This window comes from Hippichthys cyanospilos, chromosome 2, assembly GCF_059441005.1.
Source record: "Hippichthys cyanospilos isolate Australia breed blue-spotted pipefish chromosome 2, RoL_Hcya_1.0, whole genome shotgun sequence".
Lineage (NCBI taxonomy): Eukaryota > Metazoa > Chordata > Actinopteri > Syngnathiformes > Syngnathidae > Hippichthys > Hippichthys cyanospilos.
In genome coordinates, this window is record NC_142370.1 from 23,337,876 (window position 1) to 23,364,517 (window position 26,642).

General features: G+C 40.5%; 2 protein-coding genes across 3 annotated transcripts in view; both read right to left on the reverse strand.

The window, feature by feature from the left end:
* LOC148427885 (partitioning defective 3 homolog B-like) overlaps positions 1–18,261 on the reverse strand; it is a 96,320-nt gene extending 78,059 nt beyond the window's left edge. For both annotated transcript variants that reach the window (XM_088408547.1, XM_088408546.1), the window contains exons 1-2: positions 17,883–18,261; positions 10,564–10,665 (exon numbers count right to left, since the gene is read on the reverse strand). In XM_088408547.1, coding sequence (XP_088264673.1) covers positions 10,564–10,665; positions 17,883–17,999 — 219 coding nt within the window. In that variant the 5' untranslated portion in view covers positions 18,000–18,261. The remainder of the gene's footprint in view (positions 1–10,563; positions 10,666–17,882) is intronic.
* A 4,686-nt stretch (positions 18,262–22,947) lies between these two features.
* Positions 22,948–26,586, reverse strand: f7l (coagulation factor VII, like). The gene is made up of 8 exons (XM_088441333.1): positions 26,436–26,586; positions 24,901–25,064; positions 24,800–24,824; positions 24,620–24,733; positions 24,394–24,534; positions 23,873–23,961; positions 23,657–23,777; positions 22,948–23,590 (listed from the first exon to the last, which is right to left on the reverse strand). Exons 1-8 carry the CDS (start codon positions 26,578–26,580, stop codon positions 23,043–23,045), a joined length of 1,347 nt encoding a protein of 448 aa, XP_088297459.1. The 5' UTR covers positions 26,581–26,586; the 3' UTR covers positions 22,948–23,042.
* Between the last annotated feature and the right edge of the window lie 56 nt (positions 26,587–26,642).

Below are 26,642 nucleotides of genomic sequence, written 5' to 3' on the forward strand. Positions count from 1 at the left end.
ACGGACATGGGTCACCAGGGCCCCACTCTGTATCCAGGCCTGGAGGTGTGGCTCGTTGGCAAGCACCTGGTGGTCAGGCCTGCAACCACGGGGGACTGGCTGGCAAAGCCCCAAGAGACAACGTGGGTCCCCCCTCACATGGGCTCACCACCTGTGGGAGGAGCAGCCAAAGGGGTCGGGTGCACAGAGAGCTGGGCAGTGGCAAGTCAAGGGCGGGTACCTTGGCGCGCCAATTCCCGGCTACAGAAGCTAGCTCTTAGGACATGGGACAATGACACCTCTCTGGCATGAAAAGGAGCCTCAGCTGGTGTGTGAGGCAGAGACATTCCGACTAGATATAGACGAACTCGCCTCCACACAATGTTCTGGTACCAGTCCTCTTGAGAGAGTTTGGACTTTCTTCTCGTTAGAAGTATAACACAAGAAGATAACCACTTAATAAAAAGTCACTGCAATGAAACACTGGAGGATACAGAATTGAAGAATGTGCATTAGCAAGAAAAGAGGTTAAGAGCTTTGTGGGTGCGTGTGCATAGATGTGTCTAAACTATTCACACTTAAAGCATTGTGACACACATTTTCTATCACACAGTAGTCTTTCGCTGCCGCCTCCCATGAATGAGTAAAAGCACGACACCTGGCCACACAAAGATTTGGCACTTATTTGCCCTCTGTGATGTATGTGCATGTACAGGTGTGCATCAGAGAGGAATTGAGGGGGCTGAAAGTTGCAGAGAAGAGGATGAGGAGAAAAAAAAACTTGACACCAGGAAAACAATCTGATTGTGTGACTTGATGAATGCATTTTCAGCTCTTTCTTTTTCCTTTATCGACTTTCTTCTTTCTCTCCTTATCTTTATCAATGCCATAGGCCATCTCTTTCCCCCGAGCTTACTGACTGCATCAATCAAAGATGATGTCCAGGGGGTGAGTGCTGCACATGTGAATGAATGTAGACTTTCACAAGCACAGACTTATAAGATCAGCTTAATTTAACATTCATTACTTTGAGAAACATCTGTAAGCATAAAGTAAAGTGGTTATTTATTTATTCATGTATTTATTTATTAAAGGGTAGCAGTGGAGACGTGAAATGTGAATCACATCATTTTATTGGCAATCATCAGCATTGTAGTCATATATAAATGTACAGAACAAACTTGCTTTAACAGCGACTCCTGATTTAAACAATACAACAATATTCTGAAAAAGCATCCAATCACCAATTCAGGGCCGTAAAACAATGACTTCATTGCGTTAACATTGTTTTTGTGCGGTGCCATTGTCCAGCTTTTAGCGTACCGTTGTGGATATATTAGCCTCTACCTAGCAGCGCACACTTTGCACACTTTGATGTTAACAGTCTGACATGTTTATCGTTTCGGCAGATCACTCTTTAACAAATCTGGCTGACGCGAATGTGCATTATGTCATGCGGACAACACTTGTACTCAACCAATTTAATGGGGAGTTGATCAACAAAATGATCAAAAAATTATAAAAGTTGGTCATTCAAAATTAAGTGGAAATGTGTTTTTTGGTCTTCTGTGTTTGCACTTGTTTTTCACTAAGCAAAACAAAATGTAATTTATTTAATAACCTGACCGCGATGAAGGGGTTTGCCCATCCCAATGATCCCAGGAGCTACGCTGTCTCAGGCTTTATCGCACTGGTCCTAAGTAAGTGACTAGACAAAGCACGCACAGCTCAAAGACCCTTCATCATGAATAAACACTATGGAGAATTATTTCCCTAGCCTGGATGTGGATCGTGGAGGACCCTCTGTTCGAGCCAAGTGTAGAAGTGGGGCTACCTTGGCAAGCGCCTGGTGGCCAGGCCTGACCGCCTGGTGGCCAGGCCTGACCGCATGGAGCCCAGCTGGACACTCCCCAAAAAAGTAATGCGTATCTCTCTTTCCATATGCTCAGCCCCCGTGGGAGAAGGGTGCCATGTGACCTTGGCAGTCCGATTACCAGCGGATGTAGCTTACTCTCTGGCAGGGAAGGAGCCTGACTGAAGTTGTGGCCGTTAGGTGGTCAGAACCTGCTGGTGTGCCATCAAGCTGAAGAAGGAGTCCTATCAGGCCTTTTTGGACTGTGGGACTACGGAGACTGTGGGAGCAGGAGAGCAGAGCACCATTAACACTGTGTACAGTTTAGATGGGGTGCTGCTGACCTCAACTCGGGACATCACAAAATTGGGGTGGCAGTCCCCCTTTTTTAAGAAAGGAGACCGCAAGGAGTTTTCCAACTATAGAGAGATCACACTCTTCTTCCTCCTCTGTAAAATCCATTCAGTGATGGAGAGGAGGATTCATCAGGATGTGGAACGTTAGATTCTGGAGGAGAGCTGTGGTTTTCGTCCATCAACAGGGGACCAGCTCCACAGGGGTGCATTACAGTTATCATGTGTTTTGTGGACTTGGAAAAGGCGTTTGACCATGTCCTTCTTGGAGTTCTGTGGGGGTGTTTCGACCAAACCTCCGGGCGGTTCAGCCCCTGTACCATCGATGTCAGGGTTTGGTCTGCATTGCCAGCAGCAAGTCAAATTAATTTCCAGTGAGGATTACTCCGCCAAGGCTGCCCTTGGTCACAGATTCTGTTCATTACCTTTATGGTCAACTTCAACCGGGATCAAAAAACAGCATGAAGCAAGCACATTTTTAATCTTTTTAATACAGTTATTGTGTTTCTTCAAAGATATGTTATACAATAGTCTTCCCATTTCTTGACAGCAACAGAGTAAGAACGGGACTAAGAATACTTCAAAATGAGTTTTAGATATATTTTACTTTTCATCCGAACGTGTTTTAACAAGTGTTAATATGCTTATAGCAGTGGGGGAAATAAAACTTCACCTAATATTTCACCTCTCATTAGTGGTACTAAAACGGATCCCCCAGGTTAAACAGGGGTTCACTTCTTAATATGCACAACAAAGAATGCTGTAAGGGCAATATTTAGATTTAAAAAAAAAAATCACTGAGAAAAAGATAAACAGTGCCATCTTGCTTCAGACAAACAGTTGTGCATGTTAGTAAACGTCAATGTCAGATGCACATACATATCCCAAAAAAAAAAAAAAAAAACCTTCCTTTTCTCATTGCCTTCTACTAATCAGCTCATTTTTCTTCTAGGCTGCCGTGTGTGTGCGTGTGGGTGTGTCTAGGAGGGGGGCAGTCTATTGAGATACTTTGCCTTTGTGCTGTTGTCATCCATCTTACAAATGCCCCCTTCTCCATCCTTCATTCTTTTTTCTTTCTTTGAAGGAGCACTGCATAATTCAGAAGGTGTATGCCCCATCCTGACAGTAAAAAGTAACCCAATCATCTTTCTTGCTCATGTGTGGCTCCACACTTAAATGGTAAAAAAACAAAAAAACTGAGCTATGTCTACATGACAACCAGAAAGTAACACTCAATATTTGTGGGACTATTCTGCTAAAATCCAAAATGGATGACATGCGATATATATATGAGTGTACATAACCGGTACACAGATATGCATGCGTGACAGAAATCACTGATGCATAACGTCACATGCTTTACTTTATGCATTTGCGTACCTACTTAATTTTCATCCATAACACTTGAGCCGAAGCTGAAGTTGTTTTTTGTTTTTTTTTTTCTGAAAAGTGGCTCGAAGGTTTGCCCTGGCTTGACACACACTTAAATGTGGTCCTCAGATAACAGATGAAACAGGTGCATTTGATGTGGGGGTGAAAGTTTTCAGTCATTGTTTATTAGACAAGTATGAAATGAACATTAGAACGTAGTGCAACTTATTGCTGACAAACAAGCTTGTTGAGAAGAAGTAACGGATTGCCCACTTACGAAGTGGCGAAATGAACTGCAGGAACAACAAATTCATCAATTTCTCAGAGAGAACGCACGAGGACACGGGGACATCATGCAAACTCCACACAGGCGCCAGCAGGAACAACCCAACCTCTGTGTAATAGTTTTCTAGTCTCCCTTCATGCACCGAAGCATGCGCGTCCCATGTTTTCCTATTTGTTTCCTGAAGCAGCTGATATTAGCTGTCAGGCTACGCATCATCATGAGGGTGTGAAGGAGATCGCTTATGTTGTCACTTTACAGTGATAGAGCATTTACCATTTACCTATTGAGTGATGCTTGTTATGATCATATTCCCTGGTAAGGGTAGCCTGGCTAGGCTAGCTTAGCTTTCTTCGTATTTCTTGATTATCACCAGCTTCGTTTTCATACAAATCATCTTCTTACTTCTCTCTTTAACGTCACTCGCAATCTTGGGACTCAAGGATAACCAACTCAAGTTTGAATCAAGCACTCAAATGCATAATAAATACGACATTGAAAGCACTCTCACACCAGAACAAGTCTTTAGACAACCATTTTTGTGACCCTGTGCGCCAACCAAGAGCAGACCAGCATCTTCGTGACCCCATTACACTGACCAATAGTAGACCAATATTTTAGGGACTCTAGACGCCGATCAATAGCAGACCAGCATTGTAGTGAAACTTTCCAGCGGAAGCAGTTTGACACCAACAGAAAATAAAAACGCCTCAAGAGGGAGGCAAAACAACGAACACGACCAACTCTACAGGTCATGACAGTTGTTGATGTTAATCTTAAAATGGGATAAATGCCTCAATATTCCACATCGTAACGCGAAAAAAACGTAAGCCAGGGACGCCGTAACCCGGGGGTCCACTGTGTGTATGTGTGTAATATATATATATATATATATATATATATATATATATATATATATATATATATATATATATATATATATATATATTATATACACACATATAGTGGGCCCCCGGTTTATGAACTCCCTGTTTTACGTATTTTCCATCTTACGACGTAGACAGCGGCGTTTTTTTGTCCCCCTCTTACGCACAAACCTTTCGTCTTACGAACCATCTAACATGCCGGTCAGTGTGTCTGCACTACTTTTTTTGCTTTGCTGAATCAACAAAAATAACTTTTCTCGCATGTCACGGAAACGCCGATATGCTATTGGTCTTATAAAGTCACGGTCACAGTCTCAGTCCACGGGTCTCAGTCACGGAGATGCTGATATGCTATTGGTCGATTAAGGTCACAGTCACGGTCTCAGTCACGGAGATGCTGTTGTTGTGAAGTTGTGTTGTGAAGACTTTGCAAACTTTATCTGTTAGACATGGCTTCTAAAATTACAAGTGGAGGTAAAGGAAGAAGTAAGAGAATGATGACAATAGAAACGAAGCAGGAGATAGGAAAACCAAATGTGAAGGAGGCGCATGCATAGTTAACCTTGCTAGTGAGTATGGCCGTAACCGTTCGGCAATATGTACGATTCTCAATAAGAAGGAAGCTATGATAGCAAGCAAGTCTTCTAAGGGCAAGACTTTCCTTGTCACAGGATGAACCTCGGTTGACAACAACATGGGAGAGGCTTCTTCTATTATGGATTAAAGAGAAGGAAATCGCTGGTGATATGTTCTCGTTTAAGAAAAGTTCTCGTTTAAGAAAAAAATAAAATAAATTCTGCGGGTTCGTCTCTGCTCCCCTCCGCCTCCACCCACCACTAGCTCAAGTCACGTCGCCCCAAAGGTAAATGTAATTTCTTCTTTGTATATTTATGTTATTAAATTTAACTGTACAGTAGATTATGTTACTAATTTTATATATATATATATATATATATATATATATATATATATATATATATATATATATATATATATATATATATACAGCACCCATATATGCAGCACCCAATTACATTACAAACTGAAGGGTGGCTCGACAAGGCCAACCTATCAAATTTTTACCCGCTTCCAAACAAACGTGGGACGTTTCGGGCTTTCAAAAAAGCACTTTCGAACGTTGCGAGTTGTACTACAAGTTAGCAATGAGTGCAAGCAAAACAGAGACAGACATCATGTAACAGTTAAGTCATTTTATGATTATTTTACAACGTTATTTTACGCTGCCTTTTTCTGTGTTGATAGAGAGATCCCAAGCAATTTAAATGACGTTAAGTGCTGGGGTTTGTATTATTCAAAAATGTTGCCTTCTACTCCAATAAATATGCCTTGATTCCTTGAAATGAATATCGGTTTTAAAAATGGGTTATCGGCCTTCTTGAGCGCTGATAATCTGTATCATATCGAGCCTGAAAAAAAGCATATCGGGCAATCTCAAACAAACACATGCAAAAGTGCGTACACACGTACACACTATGTATACACACACACACAAATATACACTGTTAAATGCAGAAATAGTCAATTAATCTATCTTGTCAGTGGTGTGCTTAGGGAACCCTTAGAACCCTTAGAAAAGGGAACATTATGCAGAGATGTTGCCACGGACTTTTACATGTTCAAGTCTTGTCGTTTGAAGAGATGCCAGCAGTTTCTTATCAAAGCAAAAACATCCACATCAAACATAACATTGCTTTGATCCTGCTGACAGACCCATCCACTGCAGCTAAGTAAACCACTCTGCAAAAAATTGCAAATGACCCGTTTATCATAGATGACAAATTTACTACAAAAAGCAAATGTTATACCCCCCCTCCCTCCCCCATACCAGTGACTGAATCCTAAATAAACTGTTATCAAAATAATTATTGGTCACAGCAAAAACACAATTTTTGTCAGTTCTAATCCCTTTTGTCCCTTTCCGTGCAGCATTCACATGTTAAACACTGGCAGAATTACACAAGTTGCCCATTCAGACACATTAGCAGCGGTGGAGCTCCATTCATTAGGCTAATCAGCTTGAAGATGAGTGTTGAGAGGCAGGGAAAAAGAAAATTAATATAACAAGACAGGTTTATGCAGTGGTGTTCTTACAATGAATGTGGGATCAGCTGTGCAGTCGCACCAAAGAATCATTAAACATTCAGCCTAAATGAGCTGGAGTTAGCGTATAAATGCATTCATCATCCTCACCCAAAGTGTGACTCTTAGATAATTTGAGTTATTAATAGGGATGGTAAGAAACACAAATCCCACAAGATGAGATTCCTCATAAAATTGAGTGAAACAAGAACAAGGCACAATGAGCTTTTTCACAAAATTTGTAAAAATAAATAAAAGTCATTTCAATTTTCCAATTTTCAGACACCATGAAAATGAACTATTATCTAGCTTGCAATTGTAAACATAAACCGGAGCGTCTCTGCTGTCACATGCTGTTTGTTTTTCAAATGCTGCTGTAATAAGAGCAGCAGCTGAGAGCCTTCCTCCAAATGAATAGTCGAACAAAATGCATAGAACTTGTGTTAGCTGCTGTGTATGGCGTCTTTTTGTTGCAGTTTAGAAACTGGCTTTGTCTTTGCCAAAATGTTACAAACTTTTTCTCGTCTGGAAAACCAAAATACTGTATCCCCATTCACGTGATTTGAAAGTATTCAGAGGCTCCTGTATCTTGTCTGTGGGGCTGAAGCTATTAAGTATTTTAGTATTCGGATAGAGCTTTTTCCTGTGTACTCCATTGTAGGTCTGACCCAAGAGGCCAAAAAAAAAAAAAATAGTCAAAAGAGATTTGATCTCTTGCTGTGCAGGGAGGAGAAATCTTATGGCACTCACCAGGCTTGTGGGACAAAAGGCTAAATATTTGCTAAAGCTAATTCAGCTTTCTTACGTCAAAGATTGGGTGCATACTGTATGCCTTTCAAAAGGTAGCCCCTGCACTTACGCTCTAGGATATCATACCCGCGATCCAGCAGGTATAGCAGCTAACGTGGTGCGAAATTGACAGAATAACACCGGAGCAACCGTGGTAGGAGGGTGCAGCGACGTTGCATCGACCCCGCGTCACACTAATGCAGCAAGAATAGAAAGAGTCCTTATTCCATTCATTTGCTTTGGTGAGCCGACAAAATCGCTGAGGTGTGGCTCCATCAGTCAAAGTTGTATGGTAGAGCCCATATTAATTGGATTAAAATTCAGAGGCAAAACACTGGCTTTTGATAAAAAGCAGCAAAAAGGAATTTCAATTGTGGGACTGGATTTGGTTGTATTTGAAAAGACTGCGAGGAGATTGAAGCTAAGTTAATACATAGAAAATAGGACAAAAAAACATGCTGTGCACAGCGACAGAAATACAAATCAGGATACCTCATGTGACAAGCCACAGTCCTAATTAATATATCAACATGTCTGCCTGAAGAGCTGTTAAACATCTTCACAGGTAAAGTAATGATTAGCATGCAAAATGTGTATAGATGATGATTAACATCACTCGCATCCGACGTTTTCCAATTAGTGCACTTGAACCTAACGCCGACTTACTGTGCCCACTATTCACACACCAGTCAAATTCAGCTCACCGTGACGTTTTTTTCCGGAGCAAAAGGTGGGCGAGCCCGGGGTATAACGTAGCATTAAAGGCTTATCAGTGTACCACATGAACACATCATACTCCGTCGTAAAGTTTGCCTCAATTAAATTAATAAATTAAGAGCTGCCTTATGTCACCCATTGAGAGGCACTGACTTAACATGTACAGTGATGGATAGGACTGGGTTACTCAAGTTCACCCCCCACAAAAAAAAAAAAAAAAAAAACGTATTTGTGACAAAAAAAACTGATTTCAAACCTTTAGGGACATATTTCATAGAGAATCTTTGGAAAGGCAGGCATGGTTGCAAACAATTTTATTTGGCACAGTTTTTCTTGAAGCAAGGAAGTATGGCACATGGTTAAAGTTTCATTGAGATTCCTTTGAGTCGCTTGAATGTGGCAAAACAACATTTTGCTTGGCAAGCCTTGCCTCTCACTGCGTGGTGAGTGCATGAATGTGTTTACATATGTTAAGACCATGGTCATGTTGTCTTACAACGGAGACACAATTTACGATGCATTACGAAGGGTTGTGCCTTTTTTGGTATCGTTAGTGGATCAATGGATTTGGAGGAAATTTTGAACATGGTGAAAGCTTTTTGTGACAAAAAAAAAAAATAATAAAGTCGGTAGCTACAAGTATATGTTGTTCATGACAGAATTGAGCCCCCAAACAGTCTTCAGAAATGTTAGTGAAAACAACATCACTACAAGTCTGTAGTATCTTTATTTTCCTCCATTTAAGATTCATGTGTTAGTAAATAAATTAGCATTTAGTGCCAGAGAATCCTGAAAATCTTTAACCAATTTCTTTTCCTTATCATTGAGTGTTCTGTGTTGTGCCTCACAGTCATTTGTGTTGGACAGACACTCCAGGAGAAAAAAAAAATGGTGTCAACTTTCTCTATTCTTAAAGAATCTGTATAAGTATGGACTAGTAAACTTTAGTACTTCTACAAATATTTTGTGACCCTAACCAGATTCTTTGCAAAGTTATTTTCAGAGTATAGGTGACTGTAGCAGTGTTGTAGGTATGAGTGAGTGTTGAGAAAGTCAGCCATTGTAAACTATTAGCATCCGGAGCTAACACACGGCCCGTGCTTGTGCTTCACAATGAGTCCACTGCAGTGTGATTGATGGCATTATGCCGCTGGTCACAATAACGAAAAAAAAAAAAAAACACCGGAGACTGAATCTGTCTGCTGTGGCAAGGTAATAAAAGACAGACAAACAAAAGGAAGCCAGGCTAATCAGAAGAACCAGGCACAGCTCATTAATCTGCGCAAGCTGAAAGCCAAGAGACGAGACGAGTTAGATGATTGGCACATGACGAGGATCGCTGCCTTGCCATCTTTTCATCAGCGGCAAAGCAAGAGAATAAAATTATAGCTGAGATTAAAGTGGGGGAAGTTGTTTTGAGACTCGGGTGGAAACTGAATGAGGTAAATAGGACAGCTCCTCAGCAGCAAAGGTTCTAGCGAAGCCTGTAATTGCCCAAAAGAATCACAGCTAAGGAAAGGCAGCTGACGCCAGTAAGACTTGTTATCGACGGAACTGATCTGTGAGAATTCAAGACAGAGCCTGGGAATGGAATCATTAACACCTGTGAGTCACACACAAGATGCACATATTATTATTACGTAGCAGCCAGAAAATGACACCTCTTTTCTGAGGAATCAAAAGAGAGTATCTTTCCCACCTCTGCAGACCTTTTGCATCAATTATTCAAGTTTCCCCTTGTTTCACTCAAGCTGTTTTAGCAAACTTGCGATCCTATATGCACATGGACACAAGTATTCTATTGTTCACACATCTTAAAATACCAAATAGGATGGTGTGCAGTACTGGTAAAATCAAGTTGTCATTTATCTGTGACGTTCGCCCTTGAGAAAGTAACTTCAGCTAAATATATTTTCCAAATTAAGAATAAAGGAGAAATTCCATATCTGCCTCAAACACAACATTTCAATTGATTTTTGTTATGTTTGTAACATGAAATAGCTTTTTTTTTTTAAAAATCTGCTTTCATGTAAATTTACAGGTCAAACGTTATTGCTTAACCTTGAGTCTCTAAAACAAAGAATAGAGTGACAATCGGGCTTCAGGTTTTCTCACAAGGTCCCAGTGACAATCATCTTGGCAGATTAAGATATAAAAACGAGGCAAACCTGAGTGTCAAATTACTTCTGCCTCGTTCACTTAAGAGATATACAGAACCCTTCCTTAGCTCACCTTGTCCCGATCATCCACGAGGTCTGCTAGCAGGTCATCCATGTCCAGGATACCTCCATCAGTGTACTCCAGCTGAAGGGTTTTCACTGCATTCCTTCCATGCTGCACAGATAAGCAAGAAGTAAATAACAAATGTAATGGGGCACGATTGGGAATTTTTTTGTTGTTTTTATCATCTTGCATGCAACCCTATTCAATTTTTAACAAATAAGTAATGAAACGTGTGGCATCAATCAAAGTATCAAAACAATGAATGATCAAAAGCAACGAGATTGTGACAGTGGAAAATCTTTTGCTATAAAAACCAAGTACATAATGTTAATTTTGAGACATTTTAAATAAATCAATTTGGAGACGGGTGGCCTTCCATGTCCTGCCTTTTTGAAGAAACAGAATAGCATGGTTGGGTTTTAAATGAACTTTGTTGTGTTGAGACTTTTGTCATTCAAATACATGATACTAGTTTGTTAACGATGGTTGAAGAGAGATCATTTTTTTCCTGCATCACTCATTTTTTATGACCAACTATACGATATTGTATTTAACATTAGTCATGATGTGGTACTTACAGAGCAAATATTTTTTTTAGGTGGTACTTAGTGTAAAATGATTGATGACTCTGGTTTTAAAGTATTGAAGGTGCTGTAAAGAAATGTGGTTTAAAAGAAATCCAGCTCTTCAGTTATGTGGGTGGAGCGCCAGCGGTCATATTCTGGCCTGGTTTCATTATCATAATCCTGAAGGAGTTTACCCTGTAAGGACTGAGACACTGTGCAGGCTATAATCTTTGACCTGTTAAAAAGAAAGGAAGGAAGGGAGGGAGGGAGGAAGGAAGAAAGACAGAAAGAAAGAAAGACAGAAATACAGAAAGAAAGAAAGAAAGAAAGAAAGAAAGAAAGAAAGAAAGAAAGAAAGAAAGAAAGAAAGAAAGAAAGAAAGAAAGAAAGGCAGAAAGAAAGAAAGAAAGAAAGGCAGAAAGAAAGAAAGAAAGAAAGAAAGAAAGAAAGAAAGAAAGAAAGAAAGAAAGAAAGAAAGAAAGGCAGAAAGAAAGAAAGAAAGAAAGAAAGAAAGAAAGAAAGGCAGAAAGAAAGGCAGAAAGAAAGAAAGAAAGAAAGAAAGAAAGAAAGAAAGAAAGAAAGAAAGAAAGAAAGAAAGAAAGAAAGAAAGAAAGAAAGAAAGAAAGAAAGAAAGAAAGAAAGTTGACATGGAAATGTAGTAACAAATGCATTTTCTCCTAATTTCTGAGACATTTTATGGTGAAAAAGGCCCTAAGAAAAGATAGCTCATTATTATTTTACACACATATTGGACATTTCAGTGTTGTAACTGCATAGTCTAATGACTAGGTGTGAAGGGAATCATATATTAGGTTGTTATCATTATGTGCTTATTTCATTGTTACCCAATCCTAGTTCATTTTGACCCTGTCCTTAGATAGAGCTGTTGACGGACGAAAGTGTGAGCCGGGACCTTGGCCCAGCTGCCGGTGGCGCCCGACTGGCTCTTTTGTAGTGTCTTGTAATCTGCTATGCTTTTGCTCAATAGCCAGGGGGGGGATGGCTGGGCAGTGAAATTAGCGTTGGAAATCCCACGAGTTCATTTGCCCAAGCTTTTTCCCTATGCCCGGCATAGAAAAGTCAATCTTGGCTGGTCTGAGTTACTCTTTTTGCAGTTTAGCAGCTAGGCTTGTCCTAGTCTTCTTTGAGAGATTTCTCTGACACTAGGATTGTGCAGTTATACTGAAAATTCTGCACTAGCAAAGAATGTTCCATTTTGAATGACACAAAAAACTTGAACAGCTTCATATTTGCTTTTTTTTTTTAATTGAGATCACATTACTATGGTCATATTGAGCAGATTTGTATTACTGGCCATCTCACTACACCAGTAATATGGTGCAACAACATCACGGCAAAGCATGTAAACATCACAGGACAAACCAGTCAAACCTGATCAGTAACATTCTTCTGCCGCTCATTTGTTTCAGGCGTGTACTTGGGATTGAGTAAGAGACACTTCAAACACCGAGAGGTACATATGCAGTAATGTCACAAATAAGTAAATAAATGTGAGGCATGGTTTTCCACCACGAAAGCACAACATTTCCAATTTCGTATCTATCTATCTATCTATCTATCTATCTATCTATCTACATATCTATCTATCTATATGTGTGTGTGTGTGTGTGTGTGTGTGTGTGTGTGTGTGTGTGTGTGTGTGTGTGTGTATAAATGGAACTTTACTGTGAAATAAGACACAAATTCAAAGAACAACAGGTGACAAAAACACAGGAATAACAAGCTGCATGTGTCCATAAATACAAATACAAAGATAAATACCATGTTGGGAGATGCACAGCACAAGTGCCTCTCTGAAAATGCACTAATGCTGATACTTGTTTGCCATTGCCATCTGACTTACATTCTCACATCAGTTGTCTAAAAAAGAAAGACAAGAAGGAGACAAGCCATGGTCGATCAATAACCTCTTGAATGAAAAATGGGTAATAAGTTGAGCGAGTCAGGGACCATTGTCACACCAATTCTTTTTTTGTTTGTTCCATCTTCACACTGGCACACACAGAGGTGAGAAAGGTATCAATGACGTCAGTAGTTATTCAACATGAGCTTGAATATCATCACCGTATGATCAACCAAAAAGTATTTGAAGTCATTAAATCCTGAGTGTGCAGTGAGCATGATAATGCTTGACAGACACAGCAAGAAAGAAAAAAAAATGACAAACATCAGAATCAATTATGTTATTGCAGAAGCCACAAAATCTACCATAGTGACAATACACATTAATAAATAATAAATAAACAGCCGTAAGTTTAAAGCTCTTGCTGAAGTAAACATCTCATTAACAAGATACATGTGCCTGTGAGCATTGCCACAAACAAGCCCAGCTTCAGTGATTAAAACCAACTTTCGGAAGCTGTCCTAAGCAAGTGAAGTTTATATGGCTGGTAAGTGGATGTTGTTGGCAGAGGAGCACTGTCTTCGTGATCTTCTGCTTCTATTAGAAGGAGGCCACAGGCTGTTGAGTCAGCATCCAAGGCAGCTACTGTAATTAACATGCCTGGTTAAGTGTGATGGAGGCCCCGGGTGTAATCCAATCACCCCATCACATTTTTGACTCTTTTGGAAACAACAGGGGCTAGCGGGCTGTCAATGAAGCACGGTGTGTATGGGTGTGTGTCAGGTGGGGTGGGGGGTTCTGCGCCAGTGAGGACGTTTGTCACCTCGCCATTTACTGAGGGAAAGGCCGCAGAGGCAGGATGAAGGTGAGCAGCCTAATGATAACAGCACAGCTTGTCACCAATCCTAATCCCCCATCACTCTAAGGACAAAGCCTTGTGTCTGCTGTGCACATCTCAGACTGCGGCCACATAGAAGGGCATTAAACTGTCTCTCTTTCACCTGCCCACTGAGATATCAGAGCTTTTAAGGGGAAGCTATTGTCGGTGTCAACAGCAAGGGCCACTCACTAAGAAGATACACACATTTGTATACTGTGTACAGCAACAATACAAACTCTGCTGACTAATCAAAGGTCATCTGAGAAGGCAACGATTAATATTCACCCAATTACAACAACAGACACTTTTTAGAACCTGAAATGCAAACAGATTTTCTTTTTTTTTTTCTGGAGTCACTTTGTTTCCACGTCTAACAGCCCTGTCGTGCAAATGCAGTGGGATTGCTCATAGCTCAACAAGCTAAAAGTCATATAATTGTAAGGTCGAATTTCCAGCGGTAGAAAAGCCTTTTGATGTCACGCAAGAGTGACAGTTTGAATGTTGCTTAAAATCAGTGTCTGGTCTCAAAATAGTCCCTGTGACTGGCGAGTCTTCATTTTGCCTGAAGTCAGCTGAGAATAATGAAGTCACAGTGTCACACTTCTAATGTTTTCAAAGCATAATTTGAGTATCAGTAGCGATCCATCCATCCATTAAATGTGCACATATTTTTTTTTTGAGACTCAATCCTGGTTTTTGGACATAGCGCTTTTTAAAGACCAATTCTGGAGGCTCACAACAGGGAGGCATTGGCAGGTGAGCTGTGACGATCGCTACATAAGCCTTCAAGCAATGTGAGAGTAATTTTCATTTGTCAGTCAAGGCCAGTACAAGGCACAAAGATGGCTCGCTGAGATGAATTGGAAATTGTGGAAATTCATCTTTTTTGGAGATAACCAATGACAATGCCACAATGTTAATTTTGCACCCTAAACACCCCAAAGTCTTATTTCCCTTCTTGATCATTTTAAAGACTTTCTTACTTATTCTGCGCTCTGAGCACCGACCAGCCGAGCAGATAATAAGGATCGGGTCACAGGCAGGAGGAAGACCCTCGTTGTGCATCTACATCCATCACATTTTTTTACTTACAGATTCATTCCAGGGTTGGAGAAGAGATATTTTGCACCAAGTTGGCCAAATCCACAACAATAATGTATTTATTAGTGTCAGAGAAATCTCTAAAAGAAGACTAGGACAAGCCTAGCTGCTAAGCAGCAAAAAGAGTAACTCAGATCAGCCAAGATTGACTTTTCTATGCCAGGCATAGGGAAAAAGCTTGGGCAAATGAACTCGTGGGTTTTCCAACGCTAATTCAACGCCCAAGCGCCCCTGCCTGGTTTTTATTAATCCATCAAAGCATTGCACATTACAAGACATAACAAAAAGAGCCAGTCGGGCACCACCAACAGCTGGGCCAAGGTCCCGGCTCACACTTTCCTGCGTCAACAGCTTTATCTAGGCCTGCACAGATGGATAGCAATGCACGCTATTCTAGACAAGAAATAAGCACATAATGATAACAACCTAATATATGATTTCCTTCACAATTAGTTACAATGTTTGACTGTAGAAAATGTCCAAGAGTCCAAAATGTGAGTTTGGAGCACACGGCCAAACAATCAACATTAGTAGCAAATAAATCACCAGTGAACAAGCCGTCTCACTTGCTAGTTATAAATCCAGCCATCAAAAAAACAACCTCATAGTTCATAGGAAATTCAATTTCCCAGTGAACGGCACAGTGGAAGAAGAGTGGTGAGTACATCCACCTCACAGCTCTGAGGTTCACTCACAGGTCCTGCCTTCGTGTGTGCAGTTTGCATGTTCTCCACATTCCCGTGTGAGTTTTCTCTGGATACTCTTTTTCCCTCGAATCCCAAAAACATGCATGGATTGATAGGTATACTGGACATTCCAAAGTGACCTTAGGCATGTTTGTGAGTTTGTATAGTTGTTCGTCTTTGTGTGCCCTTTCAGGATGTACCCCACCAACTGCCTGAAAACAGCTGGGATAGGCACCAGCAAGACCTCGACCCTTGTCAGGATAAGCCGTTAAGAAAATTGATGGATTTCCTATGCGCCAAACAAGGTAAGATTTTATCATTTATATGCATATATTTAACTGTGGAAGGCTTAAAATAGCAGATTTAGGCTCTTTAAAAAAATGTGAGGGGGGGGGGGGGGGGGGGATTATTCTCTTTAATTCATTTCCCCCAATGTAAATCATAATACTATGTTTAAACTTGTGGGGGCACATAATACATATGATTGGGGAAAAAACCTACTTCCCCTTAAATTACATTTATGAAGCAACCTAAGTACTGCATTTGACTAGTTTCCACTGTACTGAATGTTACATGACATCCAGTAGAACTATACAAAAATGTCAACCAAATGTATAAATTTACCGTGTCTATCAGAGCAGTGGTTCTCAACATTTTTTTTAATTGACGTAGCCCTGTAAATTGTTTCTTTTTTTTCAGCCAAGACATGTTTGGATCAAAAGGGGAAGAACAAAAATAAAGTTTCAAAAGTCAGTGGTGCTATTATGGTGAAGTCATGAAAGTAGAGCGACAGCAACACGATGAGTGGCGGGATTATAGAAAACCAGACGTCCAACTTTGGGGTAAGATATATATCCACAGCCACCAAAATACTAATTTTAATAACAAATTGAATTGCCATATATATATGGTATATAATCATACATACGTAAGGCTACAATTAATAAAAAAAAAAAAAACCATTTTAAATAGAGCAATACTGACCATATAAAGCTTTGGTATCTCAAAGGGTAGTTTATTCAGCACTCCAGAAGATAATGGAAGATCATAAAATATAGACACTTAAGGAGAACATCATCTGTTTTATTTCTTGCTCTTCTGCTGGAAAAATCGCATCACTAATGACAACCCGCATCCGCATAAATTGTAACAAAAATAATGTCATGTTTTGTGAATGGCTAACAATAAAGTCTTTGCAAAAGTGTGCTTGATTTATCCATGATTTTGACTGTTTGTTTTCACAAGGGTTTAAGGCAGTTGGCGGGGTACATCTTGAAATGGTTGCCAGCCAATTTCAAGGCACACAAAGAAGAACAACCATTTGCACTCACAAGAAAACCAAAGGCAAATTTAGTGCCCCGTTTAGCCACAATGCATATCTTGGAAACGTGGGGAGAAAATGGAGTACCCTGAGAAAAAACACACAGGCATGACAATATGAAAACTCCACACAAGAAGGGTTGAAAGCAAACCCACAGTCTCCGCATGTAAAGCGGACATGCTAAACCGTCTTGCACCATGCCAACCAAAATATTGCTTCATGTGTGAATTAATTTGCTCTTCATCTGAAAAGAAAAGGTACTGTTGGTGTCACTGCATTAAAAGCATGGAGTTTGCTGATGCACGCAAAAAATAACTGTTAAAAACTTACATACCACCTGAAGAGCCCTCACAACCCCTGGTTGAGGACAAGTTATGTAACACATTAATGACTTTTTCCTAGTTTTTGCAAAACAATAACATTTATTAAAGAATGGTAACTATGACAGTAGAAGCGGGAAAGTAAGAAAAACACGAAATTTGAGTCTATGTTGCATTATGTACCATTGTAGTCAGGTGGGATTGCAGTTTTACTCATTTTTGCATAAACTATGTATTTATGTCATGAAGTGGTTACTTTTTTCTTGACTGTTTTGTAATCAAATACTATCTTCAATAATGTAAAATAAAATAAATAGAAACAACAACTGCATGGCACAGTCGTTTTCTTCCACGCAACAGGAAACTTCCGGTTTTTGAGCGTTCGGCGAGCGTTACCATGTCACGTGACATATGACGTAATGACCCGTAACTGTTTAATTGTAAAAAAAGAAAGAATTGAGCGCTTTTTGTCTTAAAAAAAAATCTGAACTTTATCCCTCTCTCTCTCTCTCTCTCTCTCTCTCTCTTTCAATGGATAACAAGTGAAAATGTGTGCGTTGAATTGTTTTAAAATTAACACGAGCGCTTACCTGATCCAAAATCTTACGGTATCTGCGCGTGGATTGGTCCATTAAATCCCGTACAGTCCATTCGGGTTTACATGGAACCACCACCGCTGTGTCTCCAAAAGTCACAGTGACCTTCATAACTGCGAAACAAATGTGCTCTTCCAGATATTAGATCAGGGAGTGAAAAAGTCCGCCAACTGGCCTGCCTGTTCTCCTTGCTTCCAAGGTGGAGCAACAGGTGTCTGGTGCTAGAACAGAATCCAACGACGAGCCGCTTGGCCGCTTTCACCGGACCTCACAGGCGTGACAATCCACCCGAAACATCGTCCGGACAGTCCCCTTGCTACTTGTTGAGTCCAAACGCGCTCACAGCGGTACGCGTTCTGTCATGATGGGCAGATACACCCAATCAAAACAAACGCGTCTCAAACCCGGAAGAAATCACAGCGGCTCGGGCGCTTGAGGAAGTCGCACGCGTGAGGGCACTCAAATGTGCCAATCACACGTCGTCAACCTCCTCATTTAATTAAACTTTTTTTTAGTCCTTTTGTTTTTTGAAAAAAATAATCATGTTGTATGGGAATATATTTGCTGTGTTAACAGAGGTTGCCAAGCGTCATGAAGTGTTTGAGATTTGTCAAAATATGGTTTATGGCATTATTTTAAAAAGGTGACGGTGGTGCTTACAGAGAAAATAAATGACTGCATTTGTAGGATACATAACAATGTAGCACTAAAAGTAAGTTAAAGCGCAAAGTTTGCAAATCATACCCAAAACCACTGTATTTTTATATTTTCATTGTCGGGTTGTGGGAGAAGGTGATGGAGGTGCCGAGGAATTTGAAGGGCGTTCACCCTCTTCACCTCAGTCCCATTGATGAATAGTGGGTATTTGTGCGGCTCCACCTGCCGCCTTGGGTCGATGATCAGTTCTTTGGGTTTGTCCGTCTTGAGGTGGACATAGCCCCTAACTCTAATCTAATAGATTTTTCCCGAGCATAATTTAAAGATGAAGTCAACCCCAAATTTCTATTCAATGTGCTCTATGCAGCCTCGCTAGTCTAAACACGGTATCCTGACTTGAAATACACAGCTAAATCCACCCGTCGTTGTTTTCTTTTTTTTTTTAATCCATTCAGTGTTCGTTTTGACTTTTTCTGGCAGCTGAAAATGACAAAAAGGTAGATACGTATTGCCAATTAATTCATATTGCACAAACACAATCATCAGAATGCAATCTTTAGACCAGTCACTAGAGAGCACGCATAGGTCACATTATTTTAAAAGAAAATGTTTGGGTTGACATCCTTTAAGAAAGAAACTTGTAAGAGTTAGAAGGCGGAGGTTCTAACTCCTTCGCCACCTCAGGTAAATCTTTGTAGAGCCACCAGAGCTCTGATGTCTCACTTTGTTCCGCCATCAGACACAATTCTGTGACGTTACGCTATATAAATTGAAATGATGGGGGTGTGTCTTTTGAGGCTTTCCAGTCAGGAAGTGAGGGGTGCCAGCCAAAGTGCTCGCTGTCAATAAAAGCTCAGTGAAGTTTTTTGTTGTTTTGTTAGTCTCTCTGAGTGCAATTTGCAGGGTTGGGTTGTCTGGGTCGATAATCTTGTTGATTTGCTTTCACTCTCTGAGCGGTGCCCCTTTTCTAAAGAGCAAAATTGACGTTCTCAGCGGCAGCACCATTGCCCTCACCAGTTTGTTTTGCTTGAGTCTGAAGCCGTTCAATAGCTGCGACATGCTTCACTTCCTGCCGCGTTGCCTTATCAGCCAAGTCAAGTCATCATCAATGACTGTAAGTGGAAAAAAAACTATGTGCTATATAGTTATGGAGAAATATAAAGTAATTCATGTAAAAGCAGTCAGATAATTGCTTTAAAAATATCTGTTCAATTTAAGTGTGCAACATCATCGAAAAGTACAGAAATAAAGGTTGAAAGGTCAATCAGATACTTTTGGAGTAATTCACATAACTGACCAATAAAGATTATTCTGATTCTTACATTGAGATTTCAATCATCACATTCACAATGAGTGGAACTTGAACCTTCATCCGAGCGGTATTTGTCAAATCTTTTATTTTATTTTTTATCATAGGCATTTAACACTAAAAGGAAAGCATTGACAGAAGACTCTTTGAGCTGAAATTTCACCCAGTTGGTGACAACATGGCACAACCATTTAGTTATCACACTACCAGGAGTGTACCACTGTAATACTGTGAGTTGATGAAAAAAAGTGACCCACGTTGTCAAAATATACTGGACAAGAGTTAAAGTGTGACTTCAGATTTGCATGTACAGTTAGTAAATAGTTTATGGTGAAGAGAAGTTTGAGTTCGATTTCCATTATTTCCTCCGGTCAATGTGCAGAACAGATTGTGTTCCATCGTGGCTGTCCTGTAAATGCCAAATAATGTCTGAGATGTCACTTTCTGTTGATGAATATGCCACTGAAGCTGCTGCTGATCATCATTTTCTCCTGCAGCAGAGAAACCAGAATGAATTATGATCGCATCAACAACACAAAGAACATCCTTGAGCAGATTTGTGAGGCATAATTCTCCGCTCAAGGTAAAAACACATTTTCTCACATCTATCAGGGTGATAGCTGAAAAGGGGATCTAAAATTGTCACACACAGCTAATTAAACAAACATGATTGTTCTCAAGTTTAACAAGATGCAGGTCCTTTGCATCCCACTTCTTGTTAGGTGTGAAGACTTCATATTTAACAAGACAGATTGCAGATATCGTGAAATACACACAGCCCTCCAGTGGACATGTATTATGGCTCATACAATAAATAGTGTACGTCACTCATCCTTTGCACCTCCATCAGGGGTATTCTCAAGAGTAATTAAACATCTAAATGCAGGAAATAGGTCTTAATTTGTGTTCATTATTCCTGTGCTTGGTGGATTTTTTTCCAGTGACAACCAGCAGAATAGCCGAATTTCTGGCCTAATCACAGCAAGAGAGGCCTGCTTAGCAACGATTCAGACAATTATGGGGCAACATTTGAAAGGCAGAAATGTGGGGGTTGGGCATAGGGTTTGGATCAAAGATTAAGTGCTTTAGGAGGAAGTAAAATGGAACGGGTGGAGAAGGTGCAGGCTACTATTGAAATAGTTTAATGGCTCTCAAATGGCACCATTTTCTCTGTTTCCTTCTTTTAATAGTCTCAGAAAAGGCAGCACTTACTCGACTTACTCAAGACCATTAAAAAAAAAAAAAACTCTTGTATCACCTCTTAACCGACACATGCAGTACGTTCTGCTCTTGAGACATGGTTCTTGAAATATTTGATAAGGGATATACAGTGTGCCTTCGACCAAACAATGTATTTTGTTGGTGATAGCTTGTTGCCATTCAGTAACTCGTATCATGGCCAACATTACATCCGGATAACTGGTTGACCCAAAAATCTATGTCCATTGAATATTTGTCTCACATCTTTCTGTTCTCTGATAAAAGCACTTACTGAACATGTGCAATAGGTACCACTAATCCTTTGCCCTGTTTAAAGAAAGACAGTTTTGTATGAGATCGATTTATTACTGTAGGTAGATGGTGGCTAAGAAGAGTATACCATATATCATTTATAATCAGTTGTGAGAAACAAGAAAAATATCCACACAATGGGTCTAAGCCTTAACACCAGTATTTTAAACTCATGTAAATGCATTTTTACTTGTGTGGATCGGCCAGTATTACATTGTTCTAGTAAATATAAAGTATTTGGAAAAAAAAAGTCTGTTAATTGAGACATCGTAGTGTCACACTTTTAGTACCAAAACCGATTTGTGAGAAGTAGTATGGAGCCACAGGACTTCCTAACTGCCACTAAACGCAAAGACAAAAGAATAGTAGTAGAAAAAAAACCTGAAGAAGCTAAGCTAACCGTTGGCTTATTTGTCGTTCTCTCATTATAGAAAAAAAATCTTGCAATAAAAACACTTTTTTGGAAGTACCGGTAAGTGTGTTGGGAAGCATTTTTAAGTCTACGTTTTTTTTTTTTAGAAAGAACAGTATCTTCGTTAAGGGGCAACATTACATTTGTGATGAGGGAGAGCATCGCTAGTGTTCAAGATTGCAAGACTGAGTGTGTCGTCCATTATTAAATAGTTGCCAGTAGATTTTGTCAGAGAAGTTGCAGTGAAGAGATGCCCGTTTTGACAAGAATTTGGTGGCAGGAGACAAAAGTTAGCCCAGTTTGTCAGGAAAAAAGGCGTCACGCTGGGTTCCTAAATCCCGGTTCAATCACTCTTGCCTCCGGTGAAAAGGAACTCCAATTTCTTCCGAATGTGAATGGCTCCTGATTGCTTGGTAAATAAATCGCTGTGCGCGAGCGCGTGAGTGCGCGCCCGCTTGAGTGCGTTTCTCAAATCCTCTGCACTCTTTCAGAAAAAGATGATCCTCTTTAGTTCCTTTCATATGCAGGTATAGTCACTTTCTACTGAGCCTTTCATTAATCCCTATTGAAAGGACAGATGAGACAGCTGGCTTTTCAGGCAACTTTTTTTTCAAGAAATTTGAATGTCAAGTAAGATGGAAACTGCAAACTTCATGTTGCACTTACATGAGAAATATGAGTCTTAATTTCTAAATCTAAGTGAAACTAAATGTGTGCAGGACTGCATATCAGTCAGCATGTCACAGTACTATTGTATGTATAACGTAGAGCACCGCACAAATTCGTTCTCCCGTCATACGTTTGTGTTTAGCGCTATCTAACGGTCCAACTACAATACCACAGTCATTACTTGTGTTTTCACAACTATCAAAATGTTTGGCGCCATCATACGGTCATTACTTGTATTTTCACAAATCTCATATTTTTCCGCCAAAACTTTTTCTCAATTTTCAAACACACTGTAATGAATTAGTCGTGATAATAGTCTAATGGGCTATAAATGAGTATTGAAAAAGATATACAGACGAGGATCATTTCTTTCAGTCCTACCGTAGTAGTTGTATAATCAAGGGTATTCTCATGCCACTATTGCATATTGACCATAACTGGTGTGACTAATCTTTCACCACAACCTTTTAGTATGTTTAAGATCAAATTTAAGAAGCAGGTTGGCAGTGAGAAAAAGTGTGTTTTTGTTTATTACATCAACCAACGGTAATCAAAGATGGGGTTAGAAGTTGACAAATTCCATGATCTTCCTACTCTACCATCTAGACATTTGATGTTGGATCCAGTCCAGGAAATTGCTGACTTTGGTGTAAATGCCGTACATGTTGTTGTCAGCACAGCCGTTCCCCCAGCTCACCACGCCAGTTAAAAACCAAGTTTTCTTGTAACGTGTCACAAGAGGGCCACCGCTGTCCCCTTTGCATGCGTCCTGGCCTCCCTTTTGTAGCCCGGCGCAGAGCATGTTCCGGGTGATGTTGAGCTTGGTATGAAGGCGACACTCCTGCAGCGGGACCCGTGGTAGCGCCAGGCGCTGGAGCAACCTGGCAGTGGATCCGTGCAGCGACAGGCGACCCCATCCTGACACGGTATTGTGTCGGATTGCCGCCAGTGTGCGGCTGAAGGAGCTGTTCTTCGCCGGGAGACAAATGGGAACGACGTATAGTCCCAGTTTGATGGGACGGTGGAGCTTCAGCATGGCCAGGTCGCTGTCGTAGCTGGACTGATTATAACCGCGGTGGATCAGGACTTTTGACACTCGGCGCTTCTGCTCCGTCTTTTCATCTGTCTCAAGGTCATGCTCACCTTCACAAAAGGCAACATTTCATGAGAGAGCGGCTCCAAGTTTATCTCTTTCATCGATCGCCTTACCTACAACAACATGCAAGATGTTGCTTGGCTTCCGCCACACGCAGTGAGCTGCAGTCAGTATCCACTGATCGGATAGGACGATGGCGCCGCAGGTATGCTGGTGGTTCTCAGTCAGGAGAGCCTTAACAGGAGGTGCATATAGTTATTTTCATCATCATTCATTCATTTGTCTTTACCTCACTGTCAGGAAATCACAACCTGAAGGATTCATCTCACCTGCCAGGGACAATGTCCTTTGGGACAAATCTCTCCGTTGACAACTCTCGGGGCAAAGTGGACCAATGGTCGCCCACAGGGAACGGGGTCTAGAAAATGTATATTTCATGGACAAACATAACGCCAATCTGCAATGAGTTTAAAGTAACCGACACGGCATACTTTACTTATGTATTTGGTCATTTTGAGTGGTAAAAAAGGTAATGTTTCGTCTACAATTATTTTGATCAATTCATTATTGTTCATGTAAAATGAGTGGCGGTGTCTACCACTTGCTGTTGACTGAAAATGCCATTGCATGTACTCGTGGCTAACAAAACAAGCAAGCACGCTCAGCTTACGAACGTGACATGAACACACCCAGAAGACGCGTGAGGTGTGATTTTTCATTGCACAGCAAGAGGAAAAGTGTGTTTTTAAATGTTTTAATTAGACATGAAAAATAAGGAAGTTATCATTATCGGCAATAACTTTTTATCACTTATGGCTCAAAAGCAAGGTATCCTTTCAATTACTCTGACCTTGTGGAGTACAGGTGCTGTTGTCCGGATCTAAATGGTATCCTGGAGCGCAGAAACAAGTATGTGTTCGGTCGGGAAACTCCTTGCAGAAATGTTCGCATCCTCCATTTCTATAGCGACATCCATGGGAGGTCACGCGCACTGCAAAAAAAAAAAAAAAGACATCGAATATCACACGTGCAAATGTCAGTCAATAAGCAATAATGCCGGTCCTAGCAGGCCTTGCCTTTGTCACAAGTAGATCCATGAAATCCAGACGTACACTGGCAGACAAAAGTGTTGATCTTGCGAGTGCAAGTGCCGCCATTCTTACAGGGAGATGATAGGCAGTGATCCTCAGCTATAAAACACCCACATAAGCACATTTCGCAAAAATCAGCTTTGCTACTGTAAGTGATAGACTTACCTGTGTACATTTTCCAGAAGACCTCCTGGAAAGCAAGTGTGGCACGTTAATGGAAACGAGGGCAATGGGACAAAACTACCTGCTTATGATTGTACACCGACCAGCTGCTGTGGCAGAGCAAAGATCTCCTTAGCCTCCTCATATGAACATTTCTCCTCGAGACATTCTCGCTCCAGGTTGCCTTGTTTCAGTTCCTCCAAAAAGTAGTTGGCTCGGCGGGTTCGCTGAAGGAAAACGCTTGCGTCGGGTTTCCCCAAAAACATGCCTGTTTTAACAACAGTTCGACTGAATTTCGAGCAAGTCAATTCTTGACTTGGGTGTGCAAAGTATTAAACGTGAGATCAAGCAGCCGGGCGCTGTGTTCATCACAGCGGGGGACTTCAACCACTGCGACTTCAGGACTCTTCTTTTTCCTAATATTTAGTTATTATTTGTCCGATTGGAAGGTGGTCTGCTCGGGAGGTGGACAGAGTAAGAATTTCACTGTGTGGTTCCGTGCTATGCATGTGACAATAAATCTCTTTGAATGATTTTTGAATCATTTTTCATGAGGTACTGAAATACTACAATGTGTAGATGAAATGTGTGCAATGTCACATGTTTAGAGAATATTATCACATGACCAGAGCTGTTTACTTTGTGGTTACACTTGGAGAGAAAGATGACAGCCTCAAAGCTCCCAAACAAAAGGTTAGTGAAGTATGTTAAAATAAACATAGAACAAAGATTTTTCGTGCACATGATCTTTAAGACGATATATGCATTTGCACTTACTCAAATTGGTTTGGTGTGTTTTCACAGAGAGTAATTACATTGTTGTGACCGGTCAGAAAACACACCTTTTCATCAACGATTTCACTTTTTTATTTTTAAGTTCTTCATTATTTCAAAGGGTTACCAATGGCATATGATTTGGATGTTTTCATGTCCAAAATGTGGGCTTAAATGGGTTAAGTGAGCTGTTAAACTCATTCACAATGTACTATACTGGCCCCCAAAAATGTGTCTGCAATTGTGTTGGGATTAAGAATGAAGGAGTTAAGATAGTATCGTTTTTTTTTCCTATCCTTGAATCTGAATGTAACCATGATCTTTCCCTCTGATATTTGCTTCATGAGATGGCCTCAACACATAACATACTGCTGGGTTGCCAAGTTTTCACAGACTAAAGAGAAATAGCTTTCCAATCAAAAACAGAGTGAAAAAAAACATTTTGAGAAAGTGTTTTTACCCTAAACGAGTAAGGACTGTCATGTGTTTTAAGTATAATTTCAATTTCAGCAAGACCGAGCCAAAGTCAAGTGGAGTTGAGCCAAGTCCTAAAATTGGGAATTTACTAGTCAAATGTTCTGAATGGACACCATCCCTGCTGTCGATGTCTATACAAGATCCTAAATCTTGTTTGAAGTTAAAGAAAAGCTGGTTCTTCACTCTTTTAGGAGGGCTGCGGTACATTTTGTATTCACCCATTGCTTAGCTAATAATCCTTGCTTCACCAATGTAACAGCCAACACTACGCAGGAACATCAGCATGACCAATTCGCTCAGTCGATGAGCTAATAAAAGACTTTCCCAGGTTTCTAGTGAGGAAAAACACAAGGTAGTCGAAGGAGCGTTGGAGAGGTTGAGGACTGACCTTCAGGAAGCCCAATGCATGCTGGGAGATATACCAAGAGAAACCTTAGGAAGAAGAGCAGCTTCATGTGTCTGCTTGTTGTCGCCATTTTTATTTTGATCAGGACAAAGGTCAAAAATGGACTTAAGCACGTGAACACTGCCATGAGTAACCTGCCCAAATACGGTTCAGCTTTGTTGGTTTTGTCTTTTTGGACTTTGGAACCAA